Source organism: Otolemur garnettii, unplaced genomic scaffold (genome assembly GCF_000181295.1).
Source record: "Otolemur garnettii isolate 467f Iridium unplaced genomic scaffold, OtoGar3 scaffold00096, whole genome shotgun sequence".
Lineage (NCBI taxonomy): Eukaryota > Metazoa > Chordata > Mammalia > Primates > Galagidae > Otolemur > Otolemur garnettii.
In genome coordinates this window covers 6,363,917-6,368,162 of record NW_003852491.1, presented here as the reverse complement: position 1 = coordinate 6,368,162, position 4,246 = coordinate 6,363,917, and the positions used below count along the sequence as shown (strand labels likewise).

Here is a 4,246-nt window from a genome sequence, read left to right as displayed (position 1 = left end):
GCAACCCCCAGCTCGTGGGCTCAAGCGATTCTCCTGCCTCTGCCTCCCAAGTAGCTAGGACTATAGGCATCTGCCATAACGCCTGGCTATTTTTTGGTTGCAGCCGTTGTCATTTGGCAGGCCTGGGCTGGATTCAAATCCACCAGCTCAGGTGTATGTGGCTGGCACCTTAGCCACTTGAGCCATAGGCTCCGAGCCAAGAACTCTCTATCAAAAAAAAAAAAGAGAGTCTCACTATGTCGCCCTTGGTAGAGTGCCGTGCTGTCACAGCTCGCAGCAACCTCAAACTCTTGGGCTTAAGTGATTCTTTTGCCTCAGCCTCCCAAGTAGCTGAGACTACAGGTGCTTGCCACAATGTCTAGCTATTTTTGTTGTTGTTGCAGTTGTCATTGTCCTTTAGCAGGCCTGGGCCAGGCTGGAACCCGCCAGCTTCGGTGTATAAGGCTGGTACCCTAGTCACTGAGCTATAGGCTCTGAGCCAGCATCAAAATATTGGAGGCATTCTACTGTCCACCTGTATATCAGTCTTTCAGCTGTTGATTCAGAAAAGATATAGGCATTTGAATTCTAGGACTTCCTTGCAGTAACTCCACAGTCTCTTCCTTAGCAGTGCAAAAAGCATAAGTTAGGAGCTATTGGTGAAAACCCAGCAGAGGTCATTGCCTGCAGAGGTGTTGGCAATTCAGCCAGGTAACCTCTGTCGTGTACATGGGGTAGACTGTTAGCAAGGATATGGGCCCAGGAAACCCTAAAGGAGCTTGTTTAACTTTGCCCTCCCTGTATTTTCCAGGAGCATATGGGGGCCTTTCAGACCGCCCCTCAGCATCCATCTCCCCCAGTTCTGCCTCCATTGCTGCCTCCCATTTTGACTCAATGGAACTGCTCCCGCCAGAATTACCCCCCCGCATCCCCATTGAAGAAGGACCCCCAGCAGGGACAGTTCATCCCCTCTCAGCCCCTTACCCTCCCCTGGACACTCCGGAAACAGCCACAGGTAACAGAGGTGTGAGTGTGTGTCTCCAGGTCCTGCTGCCTGCCTGCTTGCCTGCCTGCCTTCCTAAAACTCCTACCTTGAGATCCTGAGGGATCTGATGGGGTGGAGGGAAATGGTACATAAGGGGAGAGAAGTACCTTAAGGGGAAAGCAGGGCTCTTTTCTCCCAGGATAGGAGAGGCTTCCTTGACACCATGGTTTCCCTTCCTCTCTCCTTCCTGAAGGGTCATTCCTGTTCCAGGGGGAGTCAGAGGGAGGTGATGGGGACCAGCCCCTCTCTGGATATCCTTGGTTCCATGGGATGCTTTCTCGACTCAAGGCTGCCCAATTAGTGCTGACAGGAGGCACTGGCTCCCATGGTGTCTTCCTGGTACGGCAGAGTGAGACCAGGCGGGGTGAATACGTCCTCACTTTCAACTTTCAGGGCAAGGCCAAGGTGAGTGAGGAACAGGCTCTGTTCCATGCCAAGTTTGTGGGTGAATTAAGGGAGCATTGTCTGGGGAGGAGGGTTTTGTAACTGGCAGGACTTAGGCTCCTCCCTAACCTTGCTCATCCTGCCCTCAGCACCTGCGTTTGTCCCTGAACGAGGAGGGTCAGTGCCGGGTCCAGCACCTGTGGTTCCAGTCCATTTTCGATATGCTTGAGCATTTCCGGGTGCACCCCATCCCTCTGGAGTCTGGAGGCTCCAGTGATGTTGTCCTTGTCAGCTATGTCCCGTCCTCCCAGCGACAGCAGGGTGAGCAGAGCAGGTCTGCAGGGGAGGAGGTGCCCGCGCACCCAAGAAGTGAGGTGTGTGCGCCAGAAAGATGGTGTGGGGGGCGCTGTAAGGAGAGGCTTTGCTTGGGAGAGCAGGGTAGAGAAGGCTTTTGCACATGGGGGTTTGGGAGGGAAACAGATAAGCCAGTAGGAACATAGGAAGGCAGAATGCTCCTTGCTGGAGCAGGGAGGCAGTTGTGAGGTGGGCTGGTGCATTCCCATTCCATCAGACCCTCTGTTCCATCGTCTGTCTGTCTCCTGAATCCATCCTCCCTGGCCTTGTCTTTGCTCTTCCACACAGCTTGGCCTTTGGCCTGCCCTCCTTGGGGATGCTCTGTCTGCTCCCCCTCCCTGCTCCTGTGATGTCTGATGCCCCTGTCTGATCTCTCCCTTTCCCCCACCCCGACGTCCCATCTGTCCCCACGTTGCCCCTCCCCCCAGGCCGGGAGCAGGCTGGGAGCCATGCAGGGGTGTGCGAGGGAGATGGATGCCACCCCGATGCCTCCTCCACCCTCATGCCCTTCGGAGCGAGTGACTGTGTGTAAGTGTGGTCCTCCTCTCACCACCGCCCATGATCCATCTTCCATGGATGGGGGGTTCACTCAGCAGACATGGGATGTGGGGGAGATAGCACATGGCTCCTGGGGGACAAGCCAAGGGGAGGCCTCTGCAAGAGCTTGCCTCCCTCCACAATCAGTCTGTCTTCTTACTGTTTCTATCCAGAATCGAACACCTCCCATGACCCACCCCAGCCCCCTGAACCCCCTTCATGGACAGATCTCCCACATCCTGGGGCAGAAGAGGCGTCGGGGGCGCCAGAAGTGGCGGCAGCAACAGCCACAGCAGCCAAAGAGAGGCAAGAGAAAGAGAAAGCGGGCGGTGGAGGGCTCCAGGAAGAGCTGGTCCCCGTGGCTGAGTTGGTCCCCGTGGTTGAATTGGAAGAGGCCATAGTGCCAGGCACAGAGGCCCAGGGAGGCATTGGATCTGGCGGGGACTCGGGGGTGACCCCGATGGTGCACCTCCAGCAGTTACCACGAGGGGGTGATGAAGAAGAAGGAGCCCACCCCAGAGCCATTAATAACCAGTACTCCTTCGTGTGAGATGCCCTACTCACCCCTCCTCCACTATGTTCTCCAGCCCTTAGTTCAGTGTGAGACTGGAGACTGGACTGGGTAGGGACTTAAGAGGAGGTAGAAATCCCTCCCACATGCTTCCTGACCTTGTTGGCCAAGGGCATATATGTTGGTACAAGCAGAGGTTCAAGAGCCCTGTTGATTCCCCTCTTTCCCCAGTTTATACACTACAGGTGCCCCTTCCCCTGGGCAGGGGATTTGGGCTCCATTACCTCCCTGAGGGGCTCTTGTGGTCAGCCCCACCCCTGAGGGCCATTTCCCCATTAACCACCCCTCAGCCCAAGAAGGGTGAGAGGGGGAAGGGCTGTCAGTTATATTAAGGTTGTTGTTGTTGTTGTTTTAAACAAAATGGAGAAGCATAAATAAATAAAAGGGTTTATCTCAGTTGCATTGTGATGCCAGTATTTGTAGTAGGGACTGGGACAGAAGGGTCAGGAGTGCAGTTAGGAGCTGTGAGCACCAGAGCTGGCCCAGGTCTTGCCCGTCACTTTGCAGTCCTATGCTTCTCTGGGTCTTGTTTATTGAGTGTAAGTGCAGAACTAAGTGGTGCTTCAGGTCTCCAGCAAGTGCTTTTTTTTTTTTTTTTTTGAGACAGTCTATCCATCACTCCACGTAGAGTGCAGTGTTATGGTCGTAACTCACTGCTATGTCCAGTTCCTAAGCTCAAGCAATCCTTTTGCCTCAACCTTCTCTACAGGCTTGTGCCACCACACCTGGCTAATTTTTCTTTCTTTTTTTTTTTTGAGACAGAGTCTCACTTTGTCACCTTTGGTAGAGTTCGGTGGTGTGACAGCTCACAGCAACCTCAAACTCTTGGGCTTAAGTGATTCTCTTGCCTCAGCCTCCCGAGTAACTGGGACTACAGGTGTCTACCACAACACCTGGCTATTTTTAGAGACAAGGTCTCACTCTGGCTCAGGCTGGTCTCAAACCTGTGAGCTCAGGAATCTACTCACCTCAGCCTCCCTGAGTGCTAGGATTACAGGTGTGAGCCATTGCACCTGGCCAATTTTTCTATTTTTGGTAGAGATGGGGTCTTCCTCTTGCTCAGGCTGGTCTCCAGCTCTTGAGTTCAAACACCTCAGCCTCCCAGAGTGCTAGGGTTACAGGTGTGAAACACTGGGGCTCCTCCCTCCACAAGTTATTTTAACAGGTTAGCACAGCAAATGCAGGACTGATGATCTCCAAAAGCCCTTCCTGCTCTGAATTTTTTTTCTTTTATTTTTTTGAGACAGTCTTACTTTGTCACCCTTGGTAGAGTGCTATGGATTCACAGCTCACAACAACTTCAAACTCTTGGGCTTAAGCGATTCTCTTGCCTCAGCCTACCATGTAGCTGGGACTACAGGCGCCCACCACAACAT

General features: G+C 53.4%; 1 protein-coding gene across 6 annotated transcripts in view; it reads left to right on the top strand.

Moving 5' to 3' along the window:
- SH2B1 (SH2B adaptor protein 1) overlaps positions 1–3,278 on the top strand; it is an 11,490-nt gene extending 8,212 nt beyond the window's left edge. For 2 of the 6 annotated variants that reach the window (XM_023516731.1, XM_023516732.1), the window contains 4 exons: positions 791–994; positions 1,218–1,429; positions 1,558–1,729; positions 2,473–3,269. In XM_023516731.1, the coding sequence (XP_023372499.1) occupies positions 791–994; positions 1,218–1,429; positions 1,558–1,729; positions 2,473–2,849 (965 nt within the window). In that variant the 3' untranslated portion in view covers positions 2,850–3,269. Of the gene's footprint in view, positions 1–790; positions 995–1,217; positions 1,430–1,557; positions 1,783–2,190; positions 2,291–2,472 lie in introns of all 6 variants that reach the window. The other 4 variants (XM_023516734.1, XM_012808884.2, XM_012808883.2 and 1 more) reach the window with 4 other exon arrangements.
- Positions 3,279–4,246: the final 968 nt, after the last annotated feature.